The sequence below is a fragment of the Carcharodon carcharias genome, chromosome 11 (assembly GCF_017639515.1).
Source record: "Carcharodon carcharias isolate sCarCar2 chromosome 11, sCarCar2.pri, whole genome shotgun sequence".
In the NCBI taxonomy this organism is placed as follows: Eukaryota; Metazoa; Chordata; class Chondrichthyes; order Lamniformes; family Lamnidae; genus Carcharodon; species Carcharodon carcharias.
In genome coordinates this window covers 21,391,834-21,409,061 of record NC_054477.1, presented here as the reverse complement: position 1 = coordinate 21,409,061, position 17,228 = coordinate 21,391,834, and the positions used below count along the sequence as shown (strand labels likewise).

Below are 17,228 nucleotides of genomic sequence, written 5' to 3'. Positions count from 1 at the left end.
TTCCATTGCCCTTGCAATAAACAACATTTCATTTGCCTTCCTAATCATTCACTGTATCTGCATATTAACTTTTTGATATTCATGTACCAGGACACCCAGATCTCTTTGTTCCGGAGAGTTCTGCAACCTCTCTCCATTTAAGTAACATACTACTTTTATATTCTTCCTGCCAAAGTGGACAAGTTCACATTTTCTCACATTATATTCCATCTTCCAAATGTTTGCCCACTCACTTAACCCATCTATCTTAACCTATCCCTTTGTAAACTCTTTACCTCCCATTCACAACTTACTTTCCCAATTATCTTTGTGCCATTGTCAAATTTAGCTACCATACTTTCGATCCATTCATCCAACTCATTGGTGTATATTGTAAATAATTGAGGCCCCAGCACTGATCTCTGTGGCACCCTACTAGTTATAGCTTGCCAATCCGAAAATGACCCATTTATCCCTACTCTCTGCTCCCTGTCATCGGCCCTATTATCTCCTTATCTGGCCAGTTGTCAGCTTTTGTTTGACAATGCTCCTGCGAAGTACCTTGGGATGTTTTACTGCATTAAAGGTGCTATATTATTTGCAAGTTGTTGTTGTTAATAATCATAAAGTGGGTGCCACCTGTTCCTTTCCTACCCCCACTGCCACCATTCCCCATAGAACTACAGCTTTGAATTAGAACTCTAGGCTCAACATGGGCTTTAGAACCCAGGCGTGCCTTTCACTCTCTGACTCAAACTCTCACTAACTCATCTAACTAATGCATTATGAGAACAAGCCTGTGGTTTTTCATTAGAATGCAAAAGGATGATTAATGTTCACACTTCTGCAACTAGTTATAACTAAATTGAGGTTTTATTCTTCATGGTTTGTGCAGTTACCCTTGTTTGTGACATGAATAATAAACCCACAGCATAATGGCTAATATTTGGGGTTGTATCTCATGTTTTGGAGTTAAATAGCAGACGTGTGTTTTGTAGTCAGCTTCATTAAACCCTAAACCTCTCTTCAAGTATGTTGTTTCTTATAGTCTGAAAAATGTAGGAGTAGATAGCATCACTTCTGGGGTCACAATGATTCATCAGTCAGTGAGTAAACCTAAACCCTACAATAACCCAGCCTGATTTCCACACAGAAAGATTCTAATCCTGAGGTGATAGCCATGACTTCACGGGTCTCACTTTCAGCTCTGAATGAGAAAGTTCATGTCCAAAGACAAAGAACAAAGAAAAGTACAGCCCTCCAAGCCTGTGCCATTTCTTCTGGCTCCACACACAGATTCCCACCTCTGTCCCTGAGTGGGCCTACCCTTTCCCTGGCTACCCTCTTGCTTTTTACATATGTATAAAAGGCCTTGGGATTTTCCTTATTCCTGGTTGCCAGTGACTTTTCATGACCCCTTTTAGCCCTTCTGACTCCTTGCTTAAGTTTCTTCCCACTTTCTTTATATTCTCCACCGGCTTCATCTGTTCCTGGCCTTCTAGCCCTTACAAATGTTTCCCTTTTCTTTTTGACTAATCTCACAATATCCTTCGTTATCCAAGGTTCCTGAAACTTGCCATGCTTATCCGTCATCCTAGCAGGAACTTGCCAGTCCTGAATTCTTATCAACTCACATTTGAAAGCCCCCCACATGTTGATTTGCCCTCAAATGTCCGCCTCCAGTCTAGATTCCTCAGTTCCTGCCTAATATTGTTATAATTAGCCTTCCCCCAATTAAGCACCTTAACCCGAGGACTCCTGTTATCCTTATCCACCAGTACCTTGAAACTTACTGAATTATGGTCACTTTTCCCGAAATGCTCCCTACTGAAACTTCGACCACCTGGCCGTGTTCATTCCCTAATACTAGGTCCAGTATTGCCCCTTCCCTAGTTGGACTATCTACATATTGTCTCAGGAAGCCCTCCTGGATGCACCTTACAAACTCTGCACCATCCAAACCCCTAGCACTAAGTGATTCCCAGTCAATATAGAGAAAGTTAAAATCACCCACTACAACAACCCTATTGCTTTTACATCTTTCCAAAATCTGCCTACATAATGTTCCTTAATCTCTCACCAGCAACTGGGAGGCCTACAGTAAACGCCCAACATTGTGACTGCACCCTTCTTATTATGGAGCTCTACCCATATTGCCGCACAGCATGAGCCCTCCAAGGTGTCTTCCTGTCATACAGACTTGAGCACAAAATCCAGGCTGGCACTCCAGTGTGATCTTGAGGCAGCTCTGTACTGTCAGAGGTTCTCCCTTTCGAATGAGATATTCAACTGAGGCCCTGTCAAGTGGACGTAAAATAAAAACTATGGCATTATTCTAAAGAAGAAGGTTCTCTCCAAGGTCCCAGTCAACACATATCCCTCAATTAACATCACACAGAAAGATTAACTGGTCATCAATCTTATTGCTGTTTGTGGAAGCTTGCCCTGAACAAATTGGCTATCGCACCTCTTACATTACAGGAGTAACTACATTTTAAAAGTGCTTCATTGGCTAAGATTCTTTGGCAAGTCCTAAGGTTGTGAAAAGCACCATATAAAAGCAAAACTTTCTTTTTTTTATGTTCAATAACTTAAGAGGATCTCAAGTATGCTATCAAGAACCAAAAGCCAAACTTAGACTTACACTGGTCCCAAAGCATTCTACAACCAATTAATTACATTTGAAATGTAATCATTGATGTTGTATAAACAACACAGCAGTTATGTTTGCTTATGTCATGGGCTTATCAGCAGCAATGCGATAAATGAACGTTAATCATTTTGGTGCCATTGTTTGATAGATGAATTTTAGGAAAGACATTGGGATAATTCTTTGTTGTTCTCCAGCAAGTGTCATGGAATCATTTATATCCAATTTAACAAGCAGACGTTCTTGCTTCAACTTCCCATCCAAAAAGTTACACTTCAAGCATTGCAGTAATCCTCCAGTAATGCACAGAAAATCATAATGGGCTAGGAATTGATCCACACCATTATTGATGTGCAGGGACATCGACTTGTCTATACCCAATGGCATGGAGATAGGTAGCACACACATTTAGTTTTGCCTCCTTGTTTACCCTAAGATGGCACTGGGCTGAGTGGCTCCTGCACTGTTGGCTGCTTCTGTGCTGAGCAGGGAACCGAGCAGCATGTACTAACATCATGTGGCATAAGGGCTGTTCTGAAAGGCATCTTAAAAAGAGGCTGAAGTGAATCACAGGAGGCTGCTGCTGAAGACTATTGCTGCAACTCTAAACAAGGACAATGGAAAACCAGGGCAGTTGGAGAGGGCTCCAATCAAACAAGCAGACATTCTTGTGCTGGGAGCTTTAGTTGTGAAGGTGGATAAAATGAGGGAAACCGGAATTGTCCCAGAATTACACCAAGTTTGGTAGCCGGCATGAAAAAAGACATTTTATCTGCCGGCCATAATGGCAGGTTTAAACACCATATTGCCTGCTTCCTGGCTCATTAATTATGCAGCCACAGGAAACATGCTGTCTCGCTGGTGGGCAGCCTCTGAATCACACACCACGTTGTCACCTCAACGTTTCCTCACTCCCAGTACCACACAAGACGCTAAAATGTTGAAATTATGTTCCCAACGTGCAGCGGTGGGAAACAAGGCCCTCCATTGGTGGGTGAGGTGGACGATCGCAAACAGCTTTCACAATGGCATAAAACTGATTTTTGGTCTTTTCACCATATTGTCCGCTTATGCTACCAAACACGCCAGCGGAAATTTCCTCCCCATAGTTGCACAGGGTTCAGGAGACTCTCAAGGGCCACCCTCAGAAGGGATTGGGAATGGTCAAGGAGACAAATTCACGATTTCTGGATCTGAGGACCTTCCAGCAGTGCCACCCGAAGTCTAATGACATCACATGGGTGTCTTGGTCAGTGAATGCATCTTCACATGACATCTACCCATCACACCACTGGCCTTTCATGCTGCTCAATACACTGTATCTCTACCACTCAACTATCATCTGCACTGGCACAGAGGCCTTAGGCCTAACGTTCAGACATTCCACTTCACCCTCACACACCTACCAATGCTGCCAGTTTCACACCCATCTCTCGGTGCCTCGACATACTTTCACCTATTCAGCTACAGCAGGGCCCAAGGCACAGTGCGCATTGGCAGAAGGACTTTCGGCTTCTGTAGCACCTTCTCCAGTGGCAGTACGGGTCTGAATTTCACACCCAAATTGTCTGGCTTAACTATGAGGATTTTTGGAGCATAAATAATTATCAAACCATTTTGAAAATAACCCATGTCAGTCAGTCTTTGGGATTTGTACTTAAGGCCTGTTGGTTTCGTCGCAGGCTAATGGCATAGAAACTCTCTGGAATCAACATGTACCAAATGTCAATGCAGTGTGATTTTTATCTTTGTTTTAGGTATACAATTAGACTGAAAGATCACAACAGTTTGCACGATCTGTGGCTGCGTTTTGTGAGCTTTGGAATGTTCCAGTAGTCTGTAAACATTGGCTGGCACTTTTGAAGCGGCAAGTGCTTTCTGGTGGAAGCCACCACTTCTTTAGTAACAAAGAAAGAGGAAGTCAAGCGTTGTCTGCATTTGAAGGGAGGGAGCACTGAGCTGCTGCTCGTGTAAGAATCCAATGTATGCAGACTGGAGGTGCCTGTGGTAAGGGCCAGGATTCATTCACCCTGAGTTTCTACCATGGAAGCTCTTCCTTTACTCCAGACAGCACGGCCACTCTCTAGCAAAAGCCTAGTCAAAATCTGACAATGTCATCTTGTCGTTGTAAAGGCCGGTCCCACATCAGATGGTGATGATAATGTCAACAGCATCCATTTGTTGCCTCGGTCTCGTCAACATTTTATAAAGCAGTAACGACATTGTCAAAGAGTTACTGAGACTGACAGAAAAAGTGACTTGAATATCATCGCTGGAGATAGTTATTAACCCAAACAGCATGGGTTAGTCACATTGAGATTATTCTTAACAATATTTGTGGATGAATCCATTTTTGTGACATCTTGCTGCCCATTTTTACAGAGACAGGTTAACACCTGCTTTGTAATAATGAACAGATGATTGTTGTGCAATAGCATTAGACCTTCAACTATTAACAGTAATTTCTACTTTTAACAACAACAGCCTGTATTTATATAGCATCTAGCATCTTTAACATAGTAAAACATCCCAAGGCACTTCACAGAAGTATTATTAGACAAAATTTGACACTGAGCCACATAAGGAGAGAATATTGACAGGCACCATAAAACCGATAGGTTTTAGGGAGTATCTTAAAGAAGGAGAAAGCAGTGGAGAGGTTACAGAGAATATTCTGGATCCTAGGGCTTAGACAATGAAGGCATGGCCAAAGATAAAACAGTGAAATTCTGGTATGGGCAAGAGGCCAGGACTGGAGGAGGACGGATATCTCAGAGGTTATAGGTCTGCAGGGGGTTTTTAAGATAGGGATGGATGGATGGATAAAATTTTAAAATCAAAGCATTGCTGACCCGGGAGTCAACGTAAATCAGTGAGCACAAAGGTGATGAATGAATAGGACTGAACTTTTAGATTAGTTCAGCTTCCCAATGCTCAGGATGTTCAATAACTTTTCAAAGAAGATATTGCTGATGATGTCAACTTTGTAGCTTAAACAAAATACATAAAACAATAAATGCAAAGGAACAGAACCAAACTAGCAATGTTTAATGTTAATGTTTCTTTGTAAGTGTACTTTAACTTTTCAAAGTAAATTGATTTCTAGGCAAAAAAGTGTTGTCTGGAAGTTCTTCAAATTTGCGGTGTGGTGCTATGGATTTCATTGAAGTGCTTGATGGCATCATTTAAGCTTGACATTATTGCCATAGGAAGATAGGAAATAGGGGCAGGAGAAGGCCATTCCACCCCTTGAGCCTGCCATGCCATCCAACCAGAACATGGCTGAACTTCTGCCTCAATGCTATTTTCCTGCATTGTGCCCAAAACTCTTGATATCTTTAATATCGAGAAATCTGTTGATCTCAGTCTTGAATATACTCAATGACTGAGCCTCCATAGCCCTCTAGAGTAGAGAATTCCAAAGATTCACCACCCATCGAGTGAACAAACTCCTCATCATCAGCCAGGAGAAACATCCTCCCTGTATCTACCCTGTTGAGCCCTGTAAGAATTTTGTACAATTCAATGGGATCATTCTTTTAAACTCTAGAGAATACAGGTCCAGTCTCCTCAATCTCCCCTCATAGGAATATCCTGTTAACAATCCCGAATCAGTCTGGTGAACCTTCATTACATTTCCCCTATGGCAAGTGTATCCTGTTGACTCTGTCCAATCCTACCATTATTTTCTAATGGCAGGATGATCCCAGAATTGCACTAAGTGCAGTAGCAGGCATGAAAAATAACGTTTTACCCACTGGCCCCAGTGGTGGGTTTTCACGACTTATCATCCGCTTCCCGCCTCATTAATTATGCAGCCACATAAAACATGCCTACTCAGAGTGAGCAGCCTCTGAATAGCCCGCCATGCTGTTACCTCACCGTTTCCTCACTCTGGGTCCCATATCTAAACTGCAGCCATGAAAACAATTCTCAGTGCTTGCAGCCCAGGACCGCTCCAGTGAAGGCGTGGCCCTGAAAGCCAGGAAGAGTTCAGTGACCTGTCATCAGGATGCTTTTTAGAGACACGCTGTGATGTCCCCTACCCTTACTCTGGCTGCAGGAGGTCCAACAATCTCATCACTCCGGTTTGGGAGGTGGTGACGGTGGTGGTCAGTGCAGAAGAGGTTGGTCAGCCAGTGCAGAAAGCGGATGAATGATCTCACCTATGCATCCGGGCTAAATCAACCATGTCAACACTTTAAAGTCACACAGTCAGAAGCTCATCACACATTCACTGGCAGCTCACTCTGTGCCAGCTCAAGGAACATCACAACTCAGTCTCTCATGCAAACCCTCACATCTCCATGTTTTCCTTAATTTTAAAATCTTTATTTGTAAAGTTAATAATCTTCAGCTCCCTGAGGCAGCTCTGTGCCAAGAAATTTCCTGGCCCAAGCTACCCGCCTCATTAGCAAAATTCCAGGCCGACTTTTTGCACTGCAAAAGACTGTCATACATTGGTTTCCGTTGACCACTGTGTAAAGTTAGTCCGGTAGTTTCCATGTTTATTTCTGTTTGAAGCTTCTTCTTCCATTCTTATGTGATAAGCCACTTGGTTAATGTGGTTCAGTGGGTAACATTTCATGGCTGAGTCAGTGAGATGAGCAGATAATCTAGTTGACAGTCCAGTCCAGTACTAATCTGCACTATCAGAGATGCTGTTCTTCACATGAGAGTTTACTGCACTTGCCTACTTGCTAGCCAAGAGTTTAAGTTCCGTAAAAAGCAGTAAAAATCGGTTATTTAAAAACTATGCTTGCAAATTTTCTTCCATTTTTATAATACGATATTGTTTTCCTTTTTTTCAGGGAACTTTACTATCTGGCATATGAGCATATTTCAGAGTAAGCAGTATTTCTGCTGAAGATGTCCACTATGTTCCTATTGGCACCTTGCCTTGCAATCTCCTTTGTTTTGCCAATTATGCCAAGCAATGGAAGCCAAGAGTTCCAAGCAAACATAAGTGAGTATTGAGCTTTTACAAGCTTTAGAGTCTGCTTTCCCATTGTCTTTTAACAATGGTAGCTCCATCTTTTCAATCCCACTCCCATGTTCCTGATTCCTCTTCCTTCCCAGGTCAGTACCTATCTCACCTTTAATCACCACTTATGGGCTTTCAGGCAATATGTTCCACATTCTTACAAACAATTCCGCATTAAAGCTGTTGATGTATGCCTTGTAGATTTTGCTACCTAACTGGTAAGGAAGGAGCAATGAGCCAGATTAAACAACAAGTCGTGTTTAGTGCTTTTGACCTAATAAAATGTCCCAGGATGCTTAACAGGTATTATCAAACAAAATTTAACACTGAGCTGCTTAAGAAGATATTAGACCAGGTGACCAAAAGCTTGGTCAAAGGGTAGGTTTTAAGGATTGCCCTAAAGGAGGAAAGTGAAGTAAAGAGGCAGGGAGGGAAGTCAGAGTTTAGGGCTTTGGCAGTTGAAGGCATGGCCACCAATGCTGAAGCAATTAAAATCGGGGATGCTCAAATGGCATGTAGTGTTGGATACCACAGAGATAGGGAGACGCAAGGCAACGGAGGAAGTTGAAAACCAAGATGAGAATGCCTTAGTACCGAGGCATTGCTTAATGGAAACCAATATTGGTCAGTGGAGATAGATGACGGGGAGGTCGTGTGAATTAGGACATGGGCAGCAGAATTTTGAATGGTCCCAGGTTCATAGAGGGTAGAATTATGGAGGCTGTCTAGAGGTGAATTAGAATAGTCAAGTCTAGAGGTAACAAAGCCATGGAAGAGGGTTTCAGCAGCAAATGTGCTGAAGCAGGGGTGAATTTGATGCTACGGAGGTGGTAGTAGGCAACCTTTATCAAGGCATTTGTCAAGGAGAGGGGTGGAGTTGGTGGCAAGGGAATGGTATTTATGACAGGAACCGAAGACAGTGGCTTCTGTCTTCCCAATATTTAGTTGGAATAAATTTCTGCTCATCCAATACTGAATGTCAGACAAGATGGCTGCCAGTTTCCAGACAGTGGGGGGATCAAGAGAGGTGGAGGTGAGATATCATCAGTGTACATGAAGAGAGGGAGCATTTGGACTCCAGCGATTTTAAGGTTGAAATGAGGACAGAACAAATAGTGAAAACTCATTAAGGAACTGTGGTCCAGGAGTGTCAGCTTTGAAGAGTTAAGATGTTGCAGGAAAGAAACAAAAATGGGAAGAATTATTTAAGGAAACGGGTGAGGAGGACAAGTAAGTGAGGTTTAAGGAGATATTCTTTACTTTACAAAAAGCAGTTTATCCCAGAAACCAGTCAAGGTCAAAATAGAGATGGGTGTAGAGGGAAGTCATGGAAGCAATAAGGTGGAAGAAGATCCTTACAAAATATACCAAGTGAAGAAACATGAGCAGAGAGGACTAAAAATCAATCAAAGTAATACCCAAATACTTGAAAAGATACACAAGAGGAAATGTAGCAGATGTTAATAAAGCATTACTTATGTGTATAAGCTGGGGTATATTGGATATTTATTTATTATTTAGTTGGGGAAGTGGTGTCTGAAGATAGGGAAGTGGTGGAATTAGTACACTATTGTGTTATAGTGCTGTTTGCCACTGAAAAAGTCTGAGAGATGTCTCAATTGAGAGATGAGTCTGTGGGAGTGTGCAGACTGGGAAGCCTTAGCATCACACTAGAGGGCATTGTAGAAAGGTTCATGAAGCTTAAGGTAAACCTAATTGCCTGCGTAGTGATAACTTCCATCCAAGGATGCTAGTGGAGTTGGTTGAGGAGCTTTTCAAATTGCCTCGCTGACATCCATGGCTGTCAGCCTTGGTTTGATGAAAGCAATCATTAATCTATATCAAAAGGTTATAGTTTCAAGCCCCACTCCAGACCATTGAGCACATAGGCAAGGTTGATACTTCGGTATATTACCTAGGGAGTGTTGTATTATCAGATGCACCATCTCTCAGGTGGCCTGGGAATGCTGCCCCCTCATGTGATTGTACAAGGTTCCATGGCATTATTGGAAGAGATGGGAAATACTCTTCGTGTTGTGACTGATACGTGGCCCTCAACCAACATCACCAAAAAAAAAAGTGGCTAGTCATTTATCCCCTTTGCCATTGGGAGCAAATTGACGGCCATATCTGACAATGTTAAAAATTGACAACCCTTCAAAAATAACTTTATTGACTGTGAATCACTTTAAGGTGTCCTGCAGGTGTGAAAGATTTTAAATAAATGCAAGATTTTTCTTAAGAGCTCATTGGAATCAAGCAATATTAACTGGATTAGAAATGTGTGATTCTCACCTTTATTAAGAGGCAAGAATGATTCCTCAAATTACAAACTACAAATTATAATCAATTGGAAGGACTGTGATTGATTAGAAAGAGCTATCTTAAGTTCCTAAGAGGTGCGTCATGTCTAACTAATTTTCAAGAGTTTATGAGGTCACATAGCTGATGACACAAAGATGAGGCGGCTAATGTTGTCTACTTGGGTTGTGGCATTTAACAGTATCCCATATAACTGGTACCGAATGGATAGATGCCAAGATATTCATCAAGACTGGTGCATGACTGAAAGGTAGACAGAAAAAGTTGGTTGTGTTTGGAGAGGACAGAATGGAGTTGAAGCCTCTACTGTTTATCATTTTTATAAAGCCTTAGGGAACAGAATATTTATCAAAGTGCTTACATTTGCAGGTAAGGCCAAACTGGATGCAGTAGCCAATGTTTATAACCAAAGGGGACTTGAATAACCGTAGTCAAATAGCAGGCGAAACTCGACACCACTAAGTGTAAAGTGATGAGAGTTGGTGGAAGAACATTAATGTGAAATCAGTGTTATGTGGTAATGTGCTTGAGGTAACAAAGCAGGAAAGAGATCTTGGAATTTTGTTGGTACAAACATACAAAATAGGAGAAGTAGGCCATTGGGACCATTGAGTCTACTCTGCCAATCAATGATATCATGGCTGATCTGATGATCCTCAACTCCACTTTCCTACCTTTTATCCATAACCCTTGATTCCCTTATTGATTAAAAATCTGTCTATCTCAGCCTTAAATATATTTAATGACCCAGCCTCTATAGCCCTCTGTGGTAAAGAATTCCACAGATTGACTACCCTCTGTGAAAAGAAATTCCTCCTCATCCCTGTTTTAAATGGGTGCCCCCTTACCCTGAGATTATGCCCTCTGGTCCTAGACTCTCCCACAAGGGGAAACAACCTCTCAACATCTACCCTGTCAAGCCCCCTAGGAATCTTATATGTTTCAATAAGGTTGCCTCTCATCCTTCTAAACTCCAATGAGTACAGGCCCCTCAAGCCTGCTCCACTATTCAATAAGTTCATGGCTGATCTGTTAGTGTTTTGATTTCCACATTCCCATCTATTCCCAATAACCTTTGATTCCCTTGCCTAACAGGAATCTATCTACCTCTGCCTTAAAAATATTCGATGACCCCACCTCCACCACCTTCTGAGGCAGAGTTCCAAAGTCGCACAAACATCTGAGAGAAAAAAATTCTCCTCATCTCTGTCCTAAAAGGGCAACCCTTAATTTTGAAACAGTGCCCCCAGTTCTGGACTCACCCAGCAGAGGAAACATCCTTTGCACATCCACCTTATCAATAACATTCAGGGTCTTACATACTCCGATCAAATCACCACGATCACCCCCACTCCCCAAATCTTCTAAACTCCAGTGGAAATAAGCCCAGTCTGCCTAACCTTTCCTCATAAGAAAAGCTGCATGCTTCAGGAATCAATCCAGTAAACCTCCTCTGAGCTGCCTCCAATGCATTTATATCCTTCCTTAAGTAAGGAGAGCAAAACACACCATAGTGAGATGTGGTCTCACCAATGTCCTGTATAACTGAAGCATTACATCCTTACTTTTACATTCAATTCCTCTCATAATAAAGGATACCATTCCATAAACCTTCTTAATTACTTGCTGTTTTTTGTGACTCATGCACTAGAACACCTAGGTCCCTCTGCACCTTGGAATTCTGCAGCCGTTCTCTGTTTAAGTAATACACTGCTTTTTTATTCTTCCTGCCAAAATGAGCAACTTCACATAGGTCACTGGTTCAGTGTTCACAGGTAGCCAGTAAAAATATATTTGTGTAACTAGAAATGTATCACCCAAGGCAAACTGATGATTTTAAAATTGTGTCTAGCTTTGGTGAGGCAGCATCGGAATAATGCTGTTTATGGGAAAGAAATAGAAAGTACTGGAATAAACAGGACTGATTTGCGAAGAAATGTTCTCTAACCTGGAATTTTATTCTTGCAGTGAGTGAAAGAGCATCAGATGACATTACAGACCTTAAATGGCAAAATTTGAATCCAAGAATGCTGATTTTTGGCAAGCGATTCAACGGTGTTGAAGTAAAATGGGAAATTTAAGCCAACTTATTTATTTAACAGGCAATGGAATTGCAGATGAAACAACCAGCATGTCCTTTCCAGTAAAGGGGTCACAGTGCTATTGGTTGCAGAATCCCAGTAAGGAGCTGGATAGAAGGTGATGATGTGTAGCTTAGATAGACTTTTCCTGCCTTGCTATGTTGCTAAGAGCTGTACAAAGTGTCGAGGAATGCATACATTTTCTCTCATCGTCTGCCAATGTTGAACAGGAGCCAGAATTTGAAATAAACTTATGCATTTGCAGCTTTTTGTTTTGCTCATTCATTTCTTGTTTATTCCTTTTTAAATAGCTGAACTTAATCCACCGACCAACATCACAGTTACAAATAGACAGCTCGGAGAGCTGACATTTACTTGGAATGACAACCTCAGTGAAGGCATAAAGAATCAGAGCAAAGTTAGATATCGATTCGAGTTTAAGTACTCTGATCTTGATTCTTGGCAAGAAGTAAGAATTAGTTCTTTTCTCTCTATTATGTTAAAACCTAATTCCAATATGTTGTAGTTTATTTGGAAATGCCCCAGAAATGCACCACATCTGCCCACCTTTGTTTCTTTATTATATCCAGTACCATTCTCTTCAGCTGTTGAATCATGAAATCTTTTGTTTTTTGACCTCCCCTGGCCTGCACCCTCTCACAGACCTTCTCCTTAGTTCTTCCTGCCCCCTCTCCCTCTTCCACTGGCTGAAAAAGTCTTACATTTCTATCTTTCTCCAGTTCGGATTAAAGGTCATCGGCTGGAAACATTGGGTGGAATTTTCCCAGAATTGCACTGAGTGCGGTAGCGGGCAGGTAGTGAAAATGACGGGTTTTCACGCCATATTGTCCCGAGCCCGCCTCATTATTTATTCACTCCTGTGAAAGACGCCGTTTTCACGGTGCGCAGGTGCTCATTAGCCCTCCCGCCATCACCTCGCTCTTGCATCGTGCCGACCGCCATTTTTAAAAGGCAGTCGCCAGCACAGCGCTCATGGCCATCGGCTCACCATTGCTGCCCGGGAGACCTGGCCAGCAAAGGAAAAAAGAATGCAGCCCTCTGCTTCAATGACGGGTCCCTTGAGCGACTGCTGGATGCTGTGGAGGCCCACGGGCTGTGCTCTACCTCCGCTCTGGCCGCAGGATGGGCAGCAAAGTCACCTACCCGGCTTGGGAGGCAGTGGCAGCGATGGTCAGCGCAAATGTCCTGCAGAGGAGCACAGCCACCCAGTGCCGCAAAAGGATGAATGATCTCCTCTGTTCCGCCAGGGTAAGTCACTCTTTCTATCACTCCCGACTCACACGCTAATAAACCCATCACACATCCACAGGGCCCTCACTCACTGCCAGTGCAAGGGACATCACCACTCACCCTTTCACACACACACACTGTCATTGTCCTCATCCTGTCCATGGGACCACTCACCACCCACACAGGTCAGGCACACTTATCATCTGGCCTGGCAGGACTCCTGATACACTCTCCCCATCTCTATTCATGGAGGACAGACTGGCTCACACAGGTGGACGGATGCCGGAGATCAAGGTTCTGACAGAAGTCGAAAACAGAGCCATGCAGCTGGCCGGTGATGACTGAGGCTGGTCCTGTGCTGACGTTGAGGTCAACTCTGAGGATCCAGCAGTGCAACATCCATCCGACAACCATGCCGTGCGTGATGTGTCCTCCTTCACAGGCCACTGCCATGCACTGATTATCTCGCCTTGCTTTCACAGGCACATCTGCCAAACAGCCGACAGAGTTCATGACCCAGGGCCTCCAATCAAGCACCGAAGAAACCTCTGAAGAGGAATCAGAAAGCACCCTCCCTGAAGTCCCATGCCAGTGCTCACCCACACCCTCCACCAGCGCAGAGACACACATCTCGCTGGGACCTAGCTTTAGAGTAGCCTCAGGATCACAATCTGGTGAGAACATCGCATTTTCTGATCCACAGCAAGCGGGGGCAGGGACTTCTCAGGTCCCCGGCACTCAGAGGACTGCTGGGGGCCGGAATGTTGCTGAGTCTGAATCAGATGACGAGCCTCTGGACTCGGTCATGTCACAGTTGCTGGAGCTGCAAAGGCAAGCTCGGGAACATCAGGAAGGGATGTCCCTGCACTCCTCAGATTGCAAGGCACGATGGAGGAGTCCGTCCACCTTTAGGCTGAGGTGATAGCGCTGACATGCCAACGCACTAAGGTTAACGCTGGCAGGATGGCGACTGCCATGTAGGCCTTGGTTCAAGATGTCACTCCTGCACTGCTGCGTGGGCTTAACTCCATTGCTGATGCCATTGTTGGCCTCCAACAGGGTGTACTCGAGAGGGATGCTGGGCAGCTGAATCCCGCTCCAGCTACTCCCTTCCACTCACGGAGTCAGCCAGGGGCTCTCGGGCACCCATTTGGAGGAGGATGAGCAGGTGCACACTCCGAGGCCATTAACCTAGGTGACTCTGAGAGTGACTGGCCCATCTGAATCCCTCTTCCAGTCACCTCCACAGCTCCAGTTTCACAGGCTGAGGAGGGTGCCGCTGCCACACAGCAGGGACCTGAAAGCAGGTCAGGGGCCCTCCAAGTCTCAGCCCTTCAGAGGACGCCCGCCAAAGTCATCTCAGACAGGACGTCAGTCAGCAGGCTGCCTCCACCTCCACTGTGGATGTCCAGGGAACACCAAGATCTAATTGAGGTGTGGAGCAGATTGGAAGTGCCGAATGGCCTACTTCTGTCTGTCCCTATGTCTTTTTGTCCTTTTGGTCTTATAGTCACCCTCTGCAGACTGTATTGCAGGGCTCCACCAGACCGGTTCAGGCACCAGAACCGTATCTTCAGCATCCCGATGGTCTGCTCCACCAAGTTGCGAGTTGCAGCATGAGCCTCATTATAGCGTCACTCTGCTGCAGTCTGAGGCTGCCGCACGGGTGTCATCAGTCACGTCCTCTGCGGGTAGCCCTTGTCCCCAAGGAGCCAACCCTGCAGCCTCTGTGGACCTTGGAAGACTGCAGGGATCTGCAAGTGACTCAGGATGTAGGCGTTGTACACACACCCTGGAAACTGTGTGCATAGCTGCAGGATGCATTTCTGGTGGTCACATACTAGCTGCACGTTCAGTGAGCCTTGCGGTTGATGAAGTCCAATGAGTGTAGCGACGGAGACCTGAGCACCACATAAGTGCAGTTAATTGCACTCTGCACCTGAGATCAGGGCGAATCCAATGGCCTTTGCATCTTGGCTGTCCCGGACCTGGGTAAAATGCACAAAGTTGTGTGCCATGGAGAAGATGGCATCCATGACCTCATGGATGAATTAGTGGTGGCGGATTGTGAAATCCCATAGAGGTCACCAGTGGAGCCCTGAAAGGAGCCATTGGCATAGAAATTGAGTGCTGCAGTCCCTTTCACAGCCACTGGCAGTGGGTGCCCTCCATGTCCCCTTGGTGCCAAGTCCTGCAGTAAGTGGCAGATGTGAGCCACCAGGTCCCTGGACATGCGCAGTGATCAGCAACACTGGTTCTCAGTCATCTGCAGGAATGGCAGGCAGCGTCTATAGATCCTGGGTGTCACTAGGCGCCTCCTGTCGGTCCTGGGCGGTGTGTGCAGGAGCCCCTGCTGACGCTTCTTCATGAGGTTGCTGCTCCTGCCTTTGCATGGTACCTGCCAGGTACCTCAGTCCCTCTCTCCTCCCTCTTCTATGGTCTCTGTAGGCATACAGCTAGGTCACCAGGATCCATGATCCTGATGTGGTCCTCCTGCAGCATGAAAGAGAGAGAAATGTGGTTATCATCGCTGTACCTAGCAGCTTTCCTGGCCCCTATCTGACCGCCCCTTAATGTTTCCCGGGGAGTGTTGGTCACCCCTCGGATGGTCAGAGATGAGTGTGCTGCATGGCTGCCCTGTCAACCTGTGACACAGGGGCCACTAGTCCAAACCAGGATGCTGAGATTGCAAGGGGTTTTGAGTGCCTGCAGCAGTGACTGCTACATGGCCAGTGTTGGTGAGGAGATTGTACAATGTGTGCAGCCCAAATGCTCTGCGGTCCAATAAAGTGGTGGCAGACTTGAAATCTGTGCCGGGGTGGGTGGAGGTGTGATGGGGGGGTAAGGTTTGGAGTGCTTGGTGGTCCTTTCGTGCCTCCGTGTTGCTTGCATGGGCAGGCAGGCTAGGAGCCTGACCCCAATCATATCACTGTGGCTGCTCCTGATCTGTCTTAGTTGCAGAGGGATGGTCAGTTTATATAGGTGTCCCTAATGTGTGGCCACTTCCCTCGCTTACTCTGACCCCCACCTCGATTGCATGTGCGCAGGATGCAGCGCCAGGGCAGCACTTGACTCCCCCACTGACAACAGTCGCATCCAGGGCTAGCTAACCCTTGACCCCGGACACACCACCACCCTCAGCAGGCGCCTTCAAGGCTGGCCAGCACTTACCCCTAGACACCTCCCCACCCCCACCCCCCCGCAGCAGTCGCCTCCGAGGCTGGCCAGCACTTGCCCTCAGACAGCTCCCCAACCCACCCCCAACAGCAGTCACCTCCGAGGCTGGCCAGCACTTGCCCCTGGACACCACCCTCCCCATCAGCAGTTGCCTCTGGGGCCGGCCAGCACTTGCCTGGCCACAGCACAGCACTGACCATCAGTCACCTCCGGGGCCAGGTATCAGTTGTCCCCCCGGTGCCCCTGAGGCCTGTAAACAATGGGCAAGCTGTGGAGAACGCTGCTGCTCACTCACCTCAGTTCCTCCAAAGTGAAGGTGGCCAAAGTGCACGTTCCCACCGATGTGGACGGACGATACAGAGGGGTTCCAAGAGCCGGGCGGGATAGCCTTTTAAGTATATGCTAATGTATTACAATTAGCTCCCCGCCGACCAATGGTGGGAAACGCTGTCGGCAGGCTGAGTGGGTGATCGCGACCTGCTTTCACACAGTTCAGCGCTCACCTCCAGCAGGCTCGAAAAATTCCACCCATTAACTCTGTTTCTCTCCCCAGTTGCTGCCTGGCCTGCTGAGTTTTTCCAGTGTTTTTTTTTTTAGAAATTATGATAAATCTGTATAAAATAATGTCCCTGCCACAACTGGAGGATTTTCTTTTTATTACTGTTACTTCTAAATGCATAGCTTGTCAAGATGGAACAGCTGCAAAATCTGATTTTAGAGAAAAAGGCCTTGTGATTTTAACTTGAGGCTGGCCTCAGGCATAGAATTGTCGTCGGCTCATAGA

General features: G+C 45.3%; 1 protein-coding gene across 1 annotated transcript in view; it reads left to right on the top strand.

The window, feature by feature from the left end:
• Positions 1 to 17,228, top strand: part of LOC121283838 (interleukin-5 receptor subunit alpha-like) — a 67,102-nt gene that overhangs the window by 21,776 nt on the left and 28,098 nt on the right. Inside the window, exons 2-3 of the mRNA XM_041198617.1 lie at positions 7,441 to 7,595; positions 12,328 to 12,485. Coding sequence (XP_041054551.1) covers positions 7,499 to 7,595; positions 12,328 to 12,485 — 255 coding nt within the window. The 5' untranslated portion in view covers positions 7,441 to 7,498. The remainder of the gene's footprint in view (positions 1 to 7,440; positions 7,596 to 12,327; positions 12,486 to 17,228) is intronic.